General features: G+C 42.1%; 1 protein-coding gene across 10 annotated transcripts in view; it reads right to left on the reverse strand.

Annotated features, from left to right (window-relative positions):
• Positions 1–509: 509 nt before the first annotated feature.
• Osbpl6 (oxysterol binding protein like 6) overlaps positions 510–19889 on the reverse strand; it is a 78482-nt gene continuing 59102 nt past the window's right edge. For all 10 annotated transcript variants that reach the window (XM_051184425.1, XM_051184424.1, XM_051184423.1 and 7 more), the window contains 10 exons: positions 16429–16516; positions 15594–15847; positions 14628–14765; positions 14076–14139; positions 12240–12318; positions 10235–10379; positions 8916–9060; positions 6932–7058; positions 5372–5494; positions 510–4189 (listed from right to left, as the gene is read on the reverse strand). In XM_051184425.1, coding sequence (XP_051040382.1) covers positions 4081–4189; positions 5372–5494; positions 6932–7058; positions 8916–9060; positions 10235–10379; positions 12240–12318; positions 14076–14139; positions 14628–14765; positions 15594–15847; positions 16429–16516 — 1272 coding nt within the window. In that variant the 3' untranslated portion in view covers positions 510–4080. The remainder of the gene's footprint in view (positions 4190–5371; positions 5495–6931; positions 7059–8915; positions 9061–10234; positions 10380–12239; positions 12319–14075; positions 14140–14627; positions 14766–15593; positions 15848–16428; positions 16517–19889) is intronic.

Raw genomic sequence — 19889 nt, forward strand, 5'->3', positions numbered from 1 at the left:
CTATGGTTAGGATCAGAGGTTAGAGAGAGAAATTTGTCACTTTGAAAAGTCAATGGAAACACCAAGTTCTCTTACACCTGCTGTGTGTACCACAGAGCCCTATCTGCTCATGTGTGGGGCATGCTACTTCATCACATAGATTTTTAAAGCATTTCATCTTTCAGATCCCAGTTTAGAAGGCTGAAGCCAAGTCCTTCTTAGACAATTTGCATTCTCTTTAAAAGCGGATGCTGGCAAAAGGTTTTACACCTCAGCAAGTTCTAAAGATGACGTTAATGAAGCTAGTTTTTCTCTTGAGAAAGTGCCATGCAATGTACAAATTTCAAAGTAGACATTCTACAAAATAAACTCAAGGAGGATAGAATCCTGGTGTAATACAGAGCCTTTCCCCAAATCCATGGGGCTTTTGGGAAGGGGAACCTCACAAAAACAAACCAACATTTTACTCAGCTCCATGAACACATTTCCCCCTCATATTTTCCCCAAAAGAACATTTCTAGAGCACAGAATAGATTCATAATGGTTTAATTAGATACATTTCATATATCCTGGGCATAACTGCTCTCATAGAAATAAACTAATATTTTGTACACAAACTTTATTTACTGTGCCACATTCATTACATACTGAGCCAAGTGTAAACATCTGTTACACGCCCTGGTATGTGGAGCTCTGCTACCACAAATGCTTCATTATCTACGATGACAGAGAACAGTGTTAGACAAGATGGATAATTAAACCCACAAGACAGTAACAAAAATGTTCTTTAGTATTAAGCAAAACAGGTTAGTTGGGTTTTCTTCCATAGAACTTCCCTCCCTCTCCAAGCTCCTTGGGACAGGATCTAAGGGATGGTAAGTGGTCATGCAGAAAAACACAAGGCCAGAGCACAAAAGGTTTGGGAAATGGACAATTCAGCATCCTTTGTACCCAAAATCCCTTGGGTTTCCCTCAGTCAGAAAATGACATTTGGTCCCTGCTCTTGCATACAACAGACATGTACCACTGAAAGATATCTGAAATGAAGTTTATTTTTCACAACTACCTGGAGACTTTGTGGACAGTATTTTAAAGTAATCCATGAAAAATAATGGCAATCAAAAATAACAAAATATCAGCAACACTGAAGAGTAAATTTGCACCTTGGTTAGCAGCACTGAGCATCAAAATGATTGGTTTTCGGTGAGCCTCTGAAAATGCTGGTGGGTACCATAGATCAGTCCAGTCTGGCCCAGGCCCTCAGCACTCCTGTCACTAATGCTTTCCCTAAAGACCATCTCACCAGAGGGGAGGGAGCTTGGAAGTAAAGTATGGGAGAAGAACACAGATATACCAAGCCTTCCTAGATCTTTGTAAGGAAAAGCAAACTAATACCCTCCTCACAAATATAAAGGTTCATGTAAAATTTCAAGGAATACATTGTGTTTTTATCATTGGAACAAGCAAATATTCTACCTTTTTTGCTATTTAGCTTCAATCGCAGGAATGTTATGTGAATGAAATTCCAACAGTATTATTACTTTGTAACCACTGTGTGAAGACAAGGAGGGGTGGGCCCCTTCCACCAACGCAAGGGAGGGTTCAGCTGCGAGGTGAGCTAATCGGGTGTTACAGGAGAGTCTGATGCCTAACTGCTTACTTGATGGTCATAATTAGGGAATCTGCATCTCATAACAGATTCAAAATGGTGGGTACCACAACCACAACATGTGACTGTAATTAATATGATGATTTTCTCATTTTCATCTTGAAATCCAAATGAAAGTTTCAGGGTAGACCTGACCATCATTTACTGTTCATATTTGCCATCTAAACTTATTTATTTATCTAGTTAAGGCCTATTCCATTGTTTCTCCTTTCTTCTCAGATAACCCAAACCCTGGGCACATTAGTTTCTTCCCTGATGGGTCTTCTGCCATTTGTTAAAATGACAGTCCCTATTATCTTTTGATCATCTCACCTTCCCAATCCCTCCTCATTGTACTTTTCTCCTGAAGGATTCTTTTCTTAGGCCATTGTGAGGCAGTTTAGGAAAATAGTACTAAGTACAGGTGAGACCCATTTTAAATTGTACTGAAAGCTTTACCAAGGGAGGAGAATCAATTTCTGAGAGGAAGTCAATAGGGCTCTAATTAAGTTCTAATTCAAATTGAAATTAGACGTAGCTGAAGGTGCAAAGATAAAAGGACATCAGGTTAGATGAAGAAAAAAGTAGTCCCTGACAAGTGGCAGATTTTACAATTGCAAGGCAAACCAGCTAAGATGTCAAACAGGAGTGAGTGCAAGGAGAGGGCTGTGTAAGGCAAAGCTTAGCTCTGCCTGTGACTTAGGGAACTTACTGGGGAGCGAATGTCCATTCTAATGAGTGCCAGCTGTGTACCTGATGCAAGGACTTAGATGAATTTTACCGTAACTAAAATACTGCTCCATAGAGTGGTAATTCTGAGTTTTCCTCCATGTTCTCAGCAGCTTTGGGTTTTATGGTGAATTAGCCATTACTAGGAATGCTTTGCTGAGGAGAAATCACACCAAAATCGATGCCTCTGAACAAAATATAAAATGTCAATAACATTGTTAGCAGAGTCTAAAATAACACTTGGATTCAGATGGTGAGACTTTAAGAATAAAACTCTGACAATAAAATATATGTAATTTTCTAATTCACTAGAGAGCCCCCTAAGGAGATTTATTTTTTTAAACATACAGGTATTTATATATAGTCATGTACGTGCAGGAACTTAAGAATGGCAACGCAAGCTTCCTACAAAAACTTCTATGTACCTGTGGAGGAAAAACAAAACCTGAAGAATTCAAAACGAATCTTGCCCACCCCCACCTTTGGAATGGATACATTTTTTGGCCTAAGTTTTTTATTTCTGCCCTTAGCAAGATGGATGATTAATATGTAGCCATGTATCATATGGAATTTCTTGACTTTAAAAAAGGAAGATGATTTGCATAGGATCCATTTACATAATGCAAATAAGCTTTTGTTCTTTGTGGAATCTGAACAGTGGCAAGGAGTGGGCATGAGTCAGGGATGTGTGGTATGGCCTTGTACGCCACTCCAAAACAGTATTCTATGGTACCACCCAGCCCAGGCAGAAACTCCAAACGTTTGTTACTTCCTAATGAAGTTTTAAAACTGATGACAGGCGGCCCAATCAAATACAGCATTGCCAAGTACCGGGGCACACTGTCAGGTCAGATGGAGGAGGGATGGTTTATTATCTGGACACTGAACAGGAACTTAAAGAGCAACCTGGATGCAGAGATCTACTTAGAGTACCGTCCCTTAGCCCTCTCGCCCTTCAGATTCACCACACCGTAACTCACTTAGCAAAGGAAAATATGTTTTTCCTTATTTAAGCCTCTTACATCAGCTGAATCAATGTTCTGACTGAGAAAGTGAATCCATGTCAGGATTCTGATGGTCTGTCCTTCACATATATCTATGAGCACACATTAAAAAAAATGCTTTATTGTACATCTTTGCAATTCTTAAGGCATGAACAATGTTGTAAAGATGGAATGAGTTTCCGGAAGCATCATGTCTATTTTGACGAGGCTGGTACAAGCACACCACATCAAAAAACACACTTCAAGTCTGAACTAACCGACCACTACAGCCCAGGAGCTCCTAAGGTAGGGGATGAGGCTTTTAAACAGCAGACCAAACACGTAGTTTGTATGTCATTTTATGCCCTCCTGATCTGCTTGAAGCACCGGTTGGTTACAGTTTGATCTTCCTGATCAATTCTTCTGCCTGTGGACCATATACTCCCTTCTTTCGGTCTGCTTTCCGAGGAGGGCATGGATTTCATTTCATTTCATTTATTTATTTATTTATTATTGTATTTTATTTTTAAGGAATATGGTTGCAGCAAAACAGAAAGGATCCAAAAGTGGTTAGGAGCCTTGTCTAATGCACTTTTGAAAATCCATTATAAAGATGAATAGAAAAGCAAATGGGAGGTTTTCAGTCGACCCAGAAACCACGCGTAGCTATAAGAAACATAATTGTGCATAGTTATTTATTCATTCGGAGTGTGGTGTGTTGGCTAGCTCTATTTCTCCAGTTTACCAAAGAACAGGGCTGTCTACTTTGCTAAACCCAGGGTCCTTCCGAAGCTCCCAGTAGGTGTCATTAGAAACCCAGGCTTCTCTTTGATTTGCATCAATAACTTTTCTGTGAAAATATGAAAATCAGTGTTAGCCACAAATCATATCAAGGTCAGCTGATAACTCTTTCTCACACACACACACACACACGTGTGTGTGTGTGTGTGTGTGTGTGTGTGTGTGTGTGTATATATATATATATCTCAAATAATGTGTATATAGTTAGTATGCGATCTACTAGCAATTGATAAATTGGCAATTTCTGGCCAGAAATAAAGTGACTGTTGTCATTAAATGATTGAAATAAAAGCAAGAAGGGCAGTAACTAATTTCCTCTAAGTACCTCTGGGTAAGGGGAGAAAGCATCGAGGCCCAAATACAGCTCTATGAGCATGGCAAGGAAGAGTTTCCTCCCAGGAACAGAGCAACATCAATAGCTGCAAAAACCTCTGTGAGACCCATGTCTGAAGAGCACACTGTGTACCTGAAGGGCACCTGCAGCCCCAAAGGGCACACTACAGCCCATCTGAAGGGCACCCGTAGCCCTGCAGGAAGGACACACTGCAGACCTCTGGTAGGCACACAGCAGACCTCCAAAGGGCAAGTCTGCATGCACTGCCACCACAGGAGGACCATGAGATGACAGCTCTAAGGGGGAGGGTGCTGCCCTGAGCTTTTCTGTGCATACTCAGGAGGATGACAGATGATGGTTCTGGAAACTACACAGTCATCTCCGTGATGTTTATATAATCCTTTAAATAATCCTGTATTAATCATCTTTGATCAAAGCACAGTGGGGCTAAATATGAACAGAAACAAGCTGTGTGACAGAAATAAAATGAAATCCTAATGAAGTCATGGTGCCCTTGGGGATAGAATCCCAACCACTGCCTGCATGAGAAGCCGGAATACTGTTCTGCCACTCCAAAGGATCCAGACTTTGGTAAGATCCTCTCCTCTCTCTCTCTCTCTCTCTCTCTCTCTCTCTCTCTCTCTCTCTCTCTCTCTCTCACTGTGCACAGAAAGAAAGACCCATTGAGAAGAACTGATTGTTATGGCAACTCACTTGTACACGAACAAAACCCAATTCAGTATTTTCACTATCCAGTGTAAAGTTACCCAAATCAGTTTAAGGTCTCTGGACACTGTGCAACTCTCTCTCTTTTTTTTTTCTCCTTACCAAGATTTCCTCAAGGTTTATGGCAACCTTTTGTAAAACATGAACTTGCTGTAGGAATGGCTGACTTACTTAAAAAATTTTGGTATATGTTCAAGGTTGTTTTCCTCCATGTATCGTCTACGAGATCTCTGGAGTTCCTCAACTCTTTGTTTCTCTGCTGCTGCAGCTTCTAAGTTTCCTTCTTCCAAAAATCTAAGCAGAATACAGTTGATATTCCAATGTTAACATCTTTTAGAAATAAAATGGCATAAAACAACCTGCTGGCTGCTGAGGACGTAACATCCTGAACAGTGGTGACACCGCTGATGCCCCTTCACCTCTGCGCCAGGCCATATGCTCTCGGTCTGTTCATCAATTGATACAGTTTCTGTACATGTGGGATGAATTCCTACATTCAGGAACACAAAGTATGATAAGGGGGCAGGTGACTGGTTTAGCCTTGAACACCTCTCTGTACTGTCTGGGGTTCTCTAGCCTCAGTTGTTGTGGTTTGTTTGTTTGTTTTTGTTTTTCTGGAGATTGGCAGTCAAGGATAAGAACAACATGAAGTCACAAGTTGTGTTCCTTTCTTCATAGTGCCTAATGTATTTGTTAAAGGCTGTGGTATGCTAGATGTGCTAGACGGTGACTGGCTGTCCTCCATTCAGAGAACAGATTGAGAGAAAAGAAGCTTTTCTCTTTTACCGGGGAGCATTAGCATGATGGAAAAGAAGGTATACTGAAACAGAATTGAGAAGGTGAAAACGGACCCAATGATGATTTGTGAATGTTTACATCCATGGCTGGCATGTGGCTCTGTGGTAGACAGGAACTTACTGAACATACACAAGGCCCTGGGTCGGATTGCCACCACACACACACACACACACACACACACACACACACACACACACACACACCCCTTTACATTTCAAAACAATAGCAAAGGAGAGGGGCATAATACAATACCCATTGTACAAAGTTAATTGATGAATTAAATGTCAATCAGTGGGATACACACTCTGGGAATAACATAAGCTGCAATTTTTAGTAGTGTACATTGAATCATATAGAACAGGATGAAATGAAAATCCATACCAAAAACATTTTAGGAGGGAAAAACTCCACACATACATGGGAAACAGAGAACTGATCCTTGATGGAATGCAGATGGCTGATAATTTTAGGGGAAATGAAAATGAATTCTGTAGAAGTGGACATCATGATTATATAAAAATGACAAAAAAAATGATTTTGGCAGTTTAAGTACAATCCCATACCTTCTGGGACTAAGGTATGTGGAGAAAGCCCCATTTTCAATCAGATCACTTCCAGGTTCTCCTGACACTCTTACCTTCAACTTAAATGACACTCCATGTTACAGGGCAGTATGTGTAAAGAGGTCAAAAGCACAGGGTGAGCACGATGACACAGTGACCACCTGAGTTCTCAGACATTCGGTAAATATGAAGCTCTCTGGTGGATGGCCATTGAGTATGTTTCCGTTACAATCATCCTACACATGGCATTTTGCCCAGAGTAAGAAACCCAGGTATTTACTTCTGAGTGAATACGGGAATGAAAGAATGCATGAAGGAGCAAACAAGTGATAGGGAAAAGAGACCCAGTGACCTCTGCTGCAACCCTGACCTTTGATCTGGCCGGAATCGAGCATCTGTGGGAGGAAGAAGGTCCTTCATGACAGGATCCAACTCGTTGAGCTCCACAGCAAACCTCGTGAAGCCATAGTAGAGCTCATAGTTGGTTGGCAGAGAACCTGGAGAGAGGCCGAGAACAGCTGAGAGTGGGAAAGGCTGGCACGGAGGGAAGGAGCCGACTTCCCTCATCAGGAAGAGCACTTAATGAGAGCCCAGTTTACAGACAGGCTTCTACTCATGAAAGCAACACTGTGACTTCCTTTCGCGTAATCAAACTGCTTCTATTTTGCTAGGTGAGAAAGTTTATGTTGATGGTCAGAACTGAAAGATCAACATATTTAATAAAATCCTTCCTTTAAACAAAACTTTGTGTCACATTAATAATCTTCTTTGGCTGAACACAGATTTTCCTCTCACATATTTAATTAGGTAACTAAAGACCAGGCTAGTTATCTACAAACATTAACATTTCACTAGAAATACCTGCCATTTATTACCTCATTAAAAAGATGCAGGTATAATTATTATTAGTATTCCTTCAAAACATTTAAAAATTATTTTTAACACTTATTCTCTGTGTGTGTGGGGAGAACATCATATGCTTGGTGTCTTTCTTTGGCTCAGTTTTATCTGTTTTTCTCAAAGCTTATTTTTATTTATGTATGTGTGTCTCAGTGAAATATAATGTGTGTGTGGGTACCCACAGAGAACAGAGAAGAATGTGGGATCTCTTTAAGCTAGAGGTGCATACAATGCAGGTACTCATGATCCACATAGATCCTGGGAATGGTCCAGTCCTCTGGAAGAATTGTAAGTGCTCTTGGCTGCTAAGCCATCTCTCCAATCCCGATGATTTCCTTTTCTACCATGTGGATTTCAGAGACAACTCAGTACTAGCAGGAGGCCCCTTTACCTTCAGAGCCATCACGTGGGCCCTTTAATATTTTTTATTCCATTTTAAAAAATGTGTGTGTGTGTGTGTGTGTGTGTGTGTCTCACACCCGTGCATGCACAGTTTGAGCTATAGCATGTGTGCAGAGATGAGAAGATAGAGTACAACTTGTGGGACTAAACTCAGGTTGTCAGGTTTGTGCACAAGTGTCTGTAACCTGCTGCTATCTTGCCAGCCCTGAGAGCCACCCATCTCTCCATGGGGCCAGCCACCTGGCTGTCCATCCATCCACCTTCCCATTCACCCACCCACCCACCCACCCATTCTACCTTCCCTGCCTTCCTTTCTTTTTAATACTATCTCACTTTGCTGTCCAGACTCGTATTGACTCCTGGGTTCTGCAGTTCTTCTATTTCAGGCTCCCAAGTATGAGGACTACAGATATGCACCATCCCACCTGGAAGTGTTTATAAACACTTAACAGTGTCTTTTGGGAACCAATAGCTAATTGTAAAAGTTGGAGATTACCTGACAAATTCCAATGAAAATAAATGTCACATGGTGCTTTTTTTCTTTCACCATTGATACTCTGTATTCAGTTATATGCCAATGCAGTGCCTGGGCTCTGCTGATGTCTTTTGTTACGAGTCAGCATGTAGCAGTTTTGCTTCTCAAGTGAAAAAGATCACTCACTGTGGGAAGTTATGGAAGCTAGGATTACAGGTATTACATTCCCTTTGATTTATTTAAAAAGTAAACAACATGATCAAGGGCTTGCTTATGTATTTCAATTATTTAAACTCTTTACTTAGTACACCTAGCATTTGCATGTATGAGTTATGTTTAAAGCAATTTCCCATGGCAGATTTTAACAGGTCAGTTTACTGCATGTCAATGATTTGGTCCATTTCTTAATCATCAAGTATACCTTATTTGTTGAGAGTAAATATAACTGCGAGTGCCCTGAGCACTTACATTTTAGATTTCATTACTAAATGAAATGCAACACAAACTGAATGATATGCTCCACCGTTCCCTCCCTTCTGTTGCCCACAGCCTCCCGATCAAGCTCAGGCCATCTCACCTGGTCTCCAAATGCACTTTGCAGAGGGAGCAACCCCGCAGTAGAGCCCTTCATGCCACTTCCCAAAGAGCCGGTGTACCACTTTCCCCTCCTGGTCTATCACCACCCCCTGGACTTCATTCACATTCGAGTTCCAGTAATTCACCTGGAAAACAGGCAACCCAAGGGCTTTAGTAACACCAACCTGTTCTCTCTAGATGCAAAATGTTTTCCCTTGGAATGTAGCTGAGCACACTTCACACACAGGGAAGGTTGTTCTTTCCCTTGGAAGGTAGCTCAGCACATTTCACACACAGGGAAGGCTGCCTTTCTTGCTTTCTATTTCAATAGGGTCTCACTAATGTAGTTTAAGTTGGCCTGGAACTTCCTGTGTAGCCCAGGTCAGCACAAAACTCCCATTGGGATTAGAGTGTGTGCCACAGTAATTGGTTAGATTAATTTCTAAGTAGTTTGTAGTCTTGGGCCTGGGGGTATCACTCTGAGCACTGGCTTACCATGGACAAGATCCAGAATTTGATTCCCAGGACAAAAACAAACACCCCAAACTTCTGCTCTATGATACAAGTACGATAGCACGTCAATCTCTCTAGCTCTAGATCAGTTTTTAGCAAAAGAACCCAATGTTAACTCGCAGGTTAGTGATTTTTGTCTTTAGATTCTCTCTTTGCTCATGGGTCTTAATGAACTTCAACTGGACAAGCTAGAAAAATAATTGGTAAATCCTATAATGTACTTAAAAACAAACCTGGTTGTGTGCTGTATTTCTACTTCAGACCAGTGTGATTAGGTAAAATGGTGTTCCGTGGACATTTCTTCCTATAATCTTTTCCTAGTAAATAAAAGTAACACTTTCTCTTGGCTTGCTAGAGAACAGGTTAGATGAGTTTGGAATGATTGGTAGCTATCATCTACATGACTCTGTTCAAATATTTTCAAGAACTGACAACTGTATTAAAATCAGAACCCTAAATAAGAATATATATATATATATATATATATATATATTTATGCTGTAATCAGGCAGAAATAGAAACTAGAGGACTCAATATAGGAATGTAATATGTTCTAGAAGTTTACTTAGTATCCTGGCTGGTTATGTAAAAACAAGATTCTTTAAAAATAAACTTATTTATCCTTTGACATGATATTTTTGACCTCCACAAATTCAGAAGTTTTCATTCCTCACTCAGCTCTGTAAATCAATTGTGCTCTCTTGTCTAAAATGCCCTATGATGTGATACAGGGTAGATTTCCTTCCATTTCTTCCTCAGGAAGCATTCTGTGCAGTCCTTCCTTTTCTGTTCTGCGGTGCTTCTTACCTTGACAAATGTGAGTTTGCAAATGCAAGCGCTGCTTTTGGTATTTCTAATGGTCACTTCACCATAATGCTCGATCCATCTTCTCCCACTGAGGATATTGTGGATGCATGTGGTGACTTTATTCCACACATAGTAATCTCCATACCTGTGAAGAGTATGGCACTGATCAGAAGCTATGGACACTGATATCACTCTTCCTACAAGTGAGATATTCTTTGGGTAAGACTTCTTTTCCCCTCATTTCTTAAAATCTTCTGTGTAGCCATAAATATGCATGGCATGATTCATTTGCTTATGGAATAATGAAGTGTTCTCTATGGACCTAAAGCTGCTAAGTTCAGCAATGCCTCTTTTCTGCCCCTTTGGGGCTAGGGGTACAGTGACATGTAAGCAAATACTCAAAAACGCCAAGTATCATGAAGGTTACTCTTCACAAATGGACAAAGCATCATGAGAATAGAAGGGGGTTAGACCTTAGCTTTGCTGGAATATGGACTGATTATAAGCAAGAGATACCAGATGAGGCTGGCTCTGTAGGTTTGTGGTGGGGAGGTGGGCACTGTGTATGGAGGAAAGCATCTATAAGACACAAGGGCCAGAAGAACCTAGTGTCTAGGGTCCTGTCTGTGGTGTGCTCCAGGTCATGAGGAAGGCAGGGAAGACATTCAATGACCTACCAAAGAGTCTACATTTACTGGCAAGCAATGAGTATTTGTGGAAAGACTGGAGGAAAGAAGTTTAATCAGATAAACATTTGGAAATGATTATTCTCAGACCATTCTCACAGTACATTATCATAATGAAAGTTAGGAAGATGGAGGCATTCTTTAGGAAAAAGATGAGAAGGCTAACAAGCATATCAACAGCACAAATCCAATGTACACTCTGGGGAATGAGATGTAGAGAATTTCTGCCAAGCAATGAAATGGCACATTCACACATCGGATGTAAGTGTATACATTATGTATATTTTTAAGTATAATTATATTATACAATGAAATAAAATACTTCTTTGTGATATGGTTATTGGAGATACCTGGGAAAACTGTTCTTAATGCATTTTCACTTATTAAAAGTGTATCTCCTTCATCTCACCTCTCCTCATACCCAATTCATCTGCAGGTTGCATATGCAGGTGTGCTCCCAAGTGTGTGTGTGTGTGTGTGTGTGTGTGTGTGTGTGTACAAGCATGTGTGTGAGGTCAGAGGGTGGCCTCAGGTTCTGGTCTTGCCTTCTGCTTAGAGACAGGGTCACACTGTTGTTTCTCTGCTGCATATTGCAAGCTGGCTAGCCTGTTTTTCTGAGGATTCTCCTGTTTCTACCTTCTATCTTCCCCCAAATGGATTACAGACACTCATGCTATGTATATGGCTTCTGGGGATTAGAACTCAGGTCCTTTTGTGCTGAAGTGCTTTTTTACAACAAGCCATCTCTTTAGTTCCACACCCCAGCACATCCTACCATCCAAATAGACAAAACCCGAATCAACCAAACAAGCAAACAAAAACAAAAACAAAACAAAAAAAATCATCTTTGTCTTCAATACAAACCAAGTCAATTAAAAATATTTGTAGCCCACCTCTTCTAAATCTTTTTATATTAAAAAAAAAAAAAAAACGGCATAAGAGGATTCTGTCATGACTTTTTTATAAATAATTTGGGAACTTAAAATAGGACCTTTATCTAATAAAGGTGAAATTATAACTAGAATAGAAAAGAAACCAATAAAGGGAGAGCTTGCTAGTAAAAATGTAGATTAGTATGGTGGTGAGAACATGGCAGGTGGCTTCTCTGGGCTGACCAACAGGATACCAGGAGAGAAGCAAGAAGCTGTGGCACATGGGCCAAGGTTGTTTTTGTGGGAGTCCATACTGAACAACTCATGCTGAAGGTAACAGAGACTTGGTGCACACAGGGAAATGGAACCCTTTGACCCTTTCCAAATACCACTTGGACTGCAAGAGCAGCTAAGAAGCCCGAGAGGGAAGAGAGGGGAGCAACCTACTTTGGAAGCATAACATTCAGGGTTCCGACAGGTAGGATTTCCATCGACTTCCCCCAGAATTTATTTTTCCATCTGATATCTAAACGAGATAGTGAGAGGACAAAAATTTAACGCTCCAGGCTTGATCACTTCTGTAAAAACTAATGTTGTATTTTACAAAGCCTTTTTGCTATTATAACTGATTCTGTTCTATGATTTAACACCACAAGGATCTGAAGATAGCCAAGGTGAAAATATTGTGAATCATCCCAGATTCATTATTTGTTCCCCCATCATCATGTTCCCTGTTTGTTTCCATTTAATGAAACAAATTCTAGAATCCAGAATAAAATACATATATGTGGGAGGTACATACATATGCATATGAACATAGACCCCATGGTGCTTTCATCTCCAGATAGTAATAAATACTAAGTCTTGACTAAATGATAGAAAGTCACCATATATATCAAGCCTGATATATGTAAAAATAACTGCAGTATGGTAATACCACTGACTTATAACACATCTCCCCCCCCCCTGTGTGAAGTTGTATGTCTCAGGAGAACAGCAAAAGATAAAAACATAAACTAAAATCTTTACATATAGTGAAGATTTATGAGCACTTGGGAAGAACTTAATGAACACGTCTCTACACTGGCTATGATACAGCCTAAGGCCCAGCACTTTCTAATACAACTCTGAACTGGCAAGACAGTCTGAGGCCCATCACTTTCTCTTATTCAATGGCTTTATGTTTTCCATGTGGAGACTCAGCCCTACCTGCAAATCTGTAATAAGCACCTGGTCCCATTTGGATAAACTAAGGGAGCTTAGGGCTGTCTTCATAAAACTTCTGACTCTTGGTTATAACCAAGAATTAATTTATTTTCTTATTTTTGACATAAAGTTCAGTTACAGTATTCTGTCATTGTGTGCTCTTAAGGTAAGGTAACACTTCCTGTGACCAACAAAGCACCTTCCACAAGCGAAGACTGTTTGGCACTTAATAATCAAGTCAGTAAATGCATTCTTTTTTCCTAAGGTGGTTTTGAAATTTTATTTTTGGTAAGACTGCAAAAATTACACCACAACAATAGGCCTTAATTAGGAGAGACTTCATTTCAAAGTCCAAGCTCCAAAGAGTCAAAAGACCACGAATCACTTTAGTGTTTAAACTGTTGCCACTTAGGGGATGGGGTGTTTCAGAACAGCTACATGTTGCACCATGAACAGATGCTCATGCCCCTTATATAAAAAAATGTAAGATATTTGCATTTAAAAGACACACTGCTCTCATATACTTGAAATTATCTCTGGATCACCTGTAAGAACTAATGCACTGTCAATCCTAAGGAAATGGCTGCTTACTGTTACATTTCTTGGGGAATAAAGGAAAACTATTCCTTATACATATTCAGATAGTTTTTCTGAGTGTTGTTCATCTAGGTTGGCTGACTCTACACATGCTCATGGACATGCTGGGTTGACTAGATGTCCAGACAGATATACCAGTAAGCATTTCTTTGGGATTAAAATCTCTGCACATACTCCAAGAGTAAAAGGGCAACAGATGTCAGCACCACAGTATAGAAGCCCACAAAGCACAACGAGACAACGTTCCAGGCTGGAATGGACAGCATGGAGCTGATATTCCACAGGCTCAGTATCTCATTCCCAAGATAACAATATTAAGCTGGAGAACTTAATTCCTGAAGATGATCCCTATCAACATTTACTAATAGTCTCTGAGCTCTCAAGGCAGGAATCAAACTGAGTGCAGTGTATTTTGAGTAGCTAGAAATATTCCATAGCCTTATTATACATTTGACTTTCGATTGTAATCAAAATACAAACCTTGCCAGAACACAAAGTTCTTCGATTCACAGTGACAGGCAGAAATGGGTGGATGATGGCTAACCTGGTAATTTAAGAGAGAGAGAGAAAGAGAGAGAGAGAGCAATGATCCTAGTATTCCAACTTCTATAAGTGATGTTTTTGCTTTTTGAGACAGGGTCTCATGTAGCTCAGTCTGGCTTCAAACTTACAGCATTGCTAAGACTGGCCTTGATCCTGCTGCCTCCACTCAGTGCTGTGATTACATGCATGCACCACCATGCCTAGATCATCAACAATATTGTTTTAAAAATAAAATCATTCCTCCCCCCAATGAAAGCTAGAGTATCCAGTTATAATAATAAATCCATCTCAAAATTATGCCATTAATATTTAAGATATTGTGGGTAAACACAGAGAACTTACACACACTTAGAGGGGGTGATGATGCAATTAAAATTACATTATTATTTTTCCGTTAACTTGGTAAGATAGCCTGCCCCAAACGCACAGCTATTAAGGCTTTTCTCTTCACGAAACTGTCCTCTTAACTGGGACAGCAACCTCACTTACTTGTTCTGAGAAGAACCGGAACCCCTTATCTTCTCGTATGCATTCATATGTCTCCCCCAGGACGGGGTTGAATGGTTTACTTCCTGCTCTGAAGTAGGTGGAACAATACCCTGAGACTGCAAATGCAGCAACGAGAACCTGTGAAGACATCAAGAAAGGAGCACGATGCAGGACAGGAGACCACTCGGGTCCGTCTGTCTCTATCCCTACAGATTGTATACACTCCATATTGAGGGGTGCTGAGTTGATGCCACTTGTATTTTCAATCACTTGAATCTGTATCAGTATACAGGCAGGCGTAAGTTAAACGACCCCCGTGAGAAGTGTCAGGCAACTGAAGTCAAGTGCTCTTCATTCATGTGTCCACCCACTCCTGACTATCATAGATGTCAAGGTTCTGGAAGCCAGTTTGTTAGCCATGTCGTGGGCCCCACAGGCATGAATGTGTGGCTGCTGGTGCTGGTTAGAGCAGAGGTCAAGTTTTCCAGCCTTATGGTGTAGAGGACAAAGTACCAACAGCGAGTTGCTCTCCTGAGCAGATGGGCTCTCCTGGCACACAGGACTAGCTGACAAAGCAAGACTCAGCAGGCTTTTAACCTCTAAGGAGGTTTTAATCTCTTTGCCAAACTTTAGGGAATACTCCAGGCCAGCAGGTGTCACCAACCTGCAGCTCAAGGTCAACATGCATCTCAGGATAGCTATGGATAAGGCTCAACACATTTGCAAATTGACTCCATATGGCAATGACAATGGCTGAGATCCCTGTGTGAGTCTAGTGAAAACCCACAACACAGCTAGCTTCCAATAAGAGTATCTAGAACTTTCTGGCCATGCTTAGTTATGTACACAAACCAAATCTTCTCTAATGCCTATGCAGTGTGAATGTTGCACAAATGGAAAAGTTGTCTGCAGGATGGTTGTAGCCTAGCTCAAGTCTTGAGAGGGAGCTGCCCCGCCCTTCATTACCATCCTCTCGTAGGGGTCGTCAGTCTCTGAGGCCTTGTCCAGGAGCTCGCTGTACTCCATTTCTTCACAGAGGTGCTGCAGGGTGTTGAGCGGCTCGTTCAGCTCCACAGGCATGGAGACCTTCGACAGATCTTTGCCAATGTTGTTCCTCAAGATATTCCACAGGTTAATGTTACTGGTGTCAGGGCAAGGAGCAGGCAGGCACGTGCGGCGGCCATTCCTGAAGGCACCTCCTGTGAGCTCCCCATTCAGGACTGGGAGAGGAAGAAACACAGTGAGAGATGCATCTCCTCTCGGGCTTCATAAAGTCAGAGTGGAAGAGAACCCTTCCATAGAATTCTGACTGTGACACACCTAATCACAGCCTCTTTAACACACATCTAATCACAGCCTCTTTAACACACAGGATCGTTTCTATATGAAGTTGAGAACAAATGCACAAGACATCAGAGTAGGTTTTTAAGTGAAGTTTTAAATATACTCAAATATTATTTAAAACACATACACACACACTTTCTTTCCCGTGTGTGTGTGTGTGTGTGTGTGTGTGTGTGTATGTGTGTCACTGTGTGCACGTGTGCGTGTGTGTATTTTAATGAGAGGGATTTGACATTTGGGTCTAAATTAGAGGTAAACCTTCTCTTCCTCACCACACACCCAACAGATTTTTACAATTGCACAGACTGATAGATTATGCAAAAGAAAAGCTATCAATAACTAACTGAAGGGGGGGGGATAATTGATGAGAAGAACAGGGAATGACTGGCTAGTAATTCACCGGGGTTGAAACTTGGCATGTAGATAGAAACAACCTGGCTGCTCAAATGATGCATACTTTGCCGAGAAATATTGTCCGCCACACTGGTGTTGTCTTCAGATATGTTATCACTCACGTCGCTGATGTAGGACTCATCATCGGAGGCCTAAGGGAGGAAGCACAGAGAGCTGATGAGAAGGTCTCTCAGGCTTCTTGCCATGAAAGCTCAGATCATCAAATGGCTAAAAGTGACAAAGTCCTGTTCAAATGAGAAGCAGATGTCACAGTGAAAACATACTTGGCTCAAGGAATACTTGAGTGTCTTCTACACGGTGCTAGGGAGGAACCACTGGTTTGAAGTCCCTCCTTCTCAGCTAAGGGTGGGGGGAAGCTGGGAGAGGCTAATATGCTTAATTCAGGAAAGCACAGTACACATGTATGTAAAAGAAGGCCTGTGATTCCACCTAGAGGGCCCCAGACGGGGGTGACCAGATCACTCATTGAGTAGAGGGTGTGGGAGGTGTCCGAGAGAGAATAGGAATTGCTCAGTCATTATGAGAGGGAGAGGCATAGGAAGAAGAGGCAAAAGCAAGAACCATTAGGGAAACATTTATCCAAGGACTGCTGGGAAGTTAAGAGTGGCTGTGACTAAGTGTGGGCAGACAGGAAAGGGTATGGCAGTGATGGCAGGCTTCTCATGCCAACCTGAAGGGTCATTAAAAACCAACAGACTGCAAGGGACTATATACAGAGTCAAGACTCGGTTTTCCAGAGGCTGCTTACAGCTCTCTTTAAGGAGGTAGATGAAAGATGCTGCACAGATCTAGGGAAGAAACCTAGAAGCCTAGAATCTGGTGGCTTATGGGAGGCTGGGCAGAGAGAGCAAACATTAAGTCATTCTCTTCATGAATGAAGCAGCAGAGATGTGGATAGAACCTGCCTAGCATGCCAAGTCCTAGGTTCAATCCCAAATATCGCAAAAACAAATGAACAAAAAGCTGAAATGAAACCCAAATTGAGGGCAAAATTAAATTAAGGAACAGTGTGACATACTGACAGTTGAAGCAGTTAAGAAAGGGCGCTAAGCCATAAGCAGAACTGGGAAACCAAGGCCCAGTACAGGCAGGAGAATGATACTCTTTACTGTCTTCAAAGTGTAAACAACAGCGCCTTCTCTGAGAACAAAACCAAACATGCCTGCTGTGAAATACTAGCAACTGCATGAGATCACACTGGGTTTGAAACTCACCTGCAGCTGCCACCTGCAGGCCGTCCAGATAGGCTTCATTCCCCACTCTTAAAACACCAGCATAAACACACACTGTATGTGACTTTGCCCGCAAACAAAGAATCTCACTTTCTGTTTGGCCATTTGTGTTGGCTTGGTGCTTGGAACCAAGGTCTCACTACCCAGCTCTGGCTAGTCGGGGGAACTCCTTATGTAGAATAAGCTGGGCCGTTCAAGGTGAGCATCCTCCCAACGCTTCCCAAGTGCTGCCACTAAGTTATGCTCACCCTGTCTGGATGCTTAGGGTTGTAGTGTTCTGAGCACATTTCCCTTACAGGAGACAAAGCTCTCTGGCTGTATTTGGAAAGGCAGCCCATTTCATTGTGCACTGATGGCATATGGAGATGGACCAGCACGAAAGTGCTTCTGTTACTTCTGTTACAGACGATGATTGGGTATGTTCTCTGTAAACCTGTTTATCTTTCAACAGTTTTCTATCATCAGAGATTTCATTTTTCCTAGTTTTCAACTTTTTTTTTTAATTTAAGGGAGAAAGTTTATTTGGCATACAATTCCAGGTTATAGTCCATCACTGCTGAAAAGTCAAGGGAGGAATTTGAAGTGGCTGGTTGCCTTCCCAGTCAAGAGCAGAGAGAATAAATGAATGCATGCGTGCTTGTGTTCAGTCCCATCCCTACACTTACACAGTACAAGATCCAAACCCAGGGAGTAGTGATACCCGTAATGGATGAGTCTTCCAAATTTTTTCTCTTAATCTTATTGATGCTTTGTGGGTTGCACATCCTATATCCAATTCCACTAATACCCTCATTCCTTCTATACCCACCCTCTGCCCTTGCAACCTCCCCTCAAAATAAAAAAAAAATAATAAGATCTTGTCACAGAAGCTGTGGTGTGTTACAGTGAGTCATGTACCCTTTAGTCCATACATCTTTATTCACAAATGTTCATTGCAAAGGGTCACTGATTTGATTCGAGGCCTCTGGCTTCTGGTACACTATTAATATAGGGTCTTCGGGGACTCCTCTTAGATATCCTGTTGTTGCCCTGTGTCATGGAGATCCTGCCGCGTTGGATCTGCAGAACTGGCCCTTTCATGTGCTCTAGCAGATCATAGATGGATGGGGTGGATGTTGGAGTGGGCTAACTGATAGCCTTGGATCTGGACCAGGCTGAGTTGGGTCAGCCTGCCAGTTCTCCTGCATCCTTACCACCAGGGTGAGATCTCTAGCAGTTCCCTGGTTGACTCACCCAATATTGCAGGTAGCCAGGAGAGGGGGCCGACTCTGTGCAGTCACTCGATATCAATGTGGTCCTAGGCAGCAAAGAGTCGAAACCAGGGACATCCACATGGCCTTTGGTAGTAACTGGACTATGGACATCAAAAACAGACCTTTGTTGCTACATGGTCATGGACCCAGAAACATCACGGACCAGGACTTCACCATGGCCTCAGGTGGCTTTGAAAGCTACTCACATTAGGATGTTCCTCTCTACCCTTGAGTCTCCAGATCCACCTCTCTTCACAGAGCACAAGCTATTCTGCTTCTCTTCCTCCCCATCTCTCCACCACATAGGGCCACACACTGGGCAGGGTCTCTGGGTGTCTTCTTCCCGCCCACTCTGTGTGGCTTCAGGAAGGGTCTCTGGGTGTCTTCAAGTGTTCATCCAACCCAAAGCTTCCAAAGGGATTAAAGCTCTGGCCGAAGTTAGATGCAGCACAGTAAAACTGCAGTCCAACATGGAGTTGTCAAGTCTCCTGGCTGAACCGCCATACAACTAGAGATTAGCAGTCAGGCCATTGATGAGAAGCAAATACAGCAGGACATGTCCAGTCAGCTGTCCCATTCCGCATGCACTGCTCTTCTTCCTGGGCTAGGATGCAGCTCTGGGAGTCACAGCGACTCATTGGGTGGTCGGTTTTCTCAAAGGAAGAAGGCAGAGGCCCATTAGCACTTGTGTTGTCACAGCTCTCGTGACAGGCAGTGTAATTCACCTTTTCCCAAGGAGCGAGACCAGCAACCGCCTTCGCATCTCCCGTTCCACCTCCCTTCACAGCGCACCAACTGCTGGTCTTCCATTTCTCCACCTATTTGCTCTCTTCTTTCTCTCCCATCACTCCACCATCAGTAGATACTCACTTCCCACTGCACCCACCTGGGAGCAGGGCCGAGGTATTGTCTTGGCCTTTTGTGTACTATTGTCTAGACTCTTCCCTGAGTCCAGGGTCTGTTTCTTTATGCTCTCAGTCATGGTGTTCCGCCCGGTGCCGGGTGCCGGGTGCGAGCAT

Source organism: Phodopus roborovskii, unplaced genomic scaffold, assembly GCF_943737965.1.
Source record: "Phodopus roborovskii unplaced genomic scaffold, PHOROB, whole genome shotgun sequence".
Lineage (NCBI taxonomy): Eukaryota > Metazoa > Chordata > Mammalia > Rodentia > Cricetidae > Phodopus > Phodopus roborovskii.